This window comes from Penaeus monodon, chromosome 32, assembly GCF_015228065.2.
Source record: "Penaeus monodon isolate SGIC_2016 chromosome 32, NSTDA_Pmon_1, whole genome shotgun sequence".
Classification (NCBI taxonomy): Eukaryota; Metazoa; Arthropoda; class Malacostraca; order Decapoda; family Penaeidae; genus Penaeus; species Penaeus monodon.
In genome coordinates, this window is record NC_051417.1 from 20,007,711 (window position 1) to 20,008,367 (window position 657).

The 657-nt window shown below is 62.6% G+C and overlaps 1 protein-coding gene across 1 annotated transcript in view; it reads left to right on the forward strand.

Moving 5' to 3' along the window:
* Positions 1 to 657, forward strand: part of LOC119593292 (tyramine/octopamine receptor-like) — a 1,904-nt gene that overhangs the window by 325 nt on the left and 922 nt on the right. Inside the window, exon 1 of the mRNA XM_037942221.1 lies at positions 1 to 657. This exon is cut by the window's left edge and continues 325 nt beyond it; it is cut by the window's right edge and continues 922 nt beyond it. Within this exon, the coding sequence (XP_037798149.1) occupies positions 1 to 657 (657 nt within the window).

Sequence of the window (657 nt, forward strand, 5' to 3'; positions counted from 1 at the left end):
GGCAACGTGCTGGTGATCCTGTCCGTGTTCACGTACCGGCCGCTGCGGATCGTGCAGAACTTCTTCATCGTGTCGCTGGCCGTGGCCGACCTGACGGTGGCCGTGTTCGTGCTGCCCTTCAACGTGGCCTACAGCATCATCGGCAAGTGGGTGTTCGGCATCCACCTGTGCCAGATGTGGCTCACGTGCGACATCATGTGCTGCACGGCCTCCATCCTCAACCTGTGTGCCATCGCCCTCGACCGCTACTGGGCCATCACGGACCCCATCAACTACGCGCAGAAGCGCACCGTCAAGCGCGTCATGATCATGATCGGCCTCGTGTGGAGCATCAGCGTCATCATCTGCCTGCCGCCGCTGTTCGGCTGGAACGATTGGCCCGACGTGTTCACCTCCGACACGCCCTGCATCCTCACGCAGGAGCGGGGCTTCGTCATCTACTCGTCGTCCGGCTCCTTCTACTGCCCGCTGCTCATCATGACCTTGGTCTACGTCAAGATCTTCACGGCCACGCGCCGGCGCCTGCGGGAGCGCGCCAAGGCCTCCAGGCTCAACGAGATTCAGAACGCCGGGAAGCCCAAGGACCAGAAGGACGAGGACTCGGGAGGCAGCGAGAACGGCCAGAACGACGTGCAGAACGGCTACAACGAAACCTAC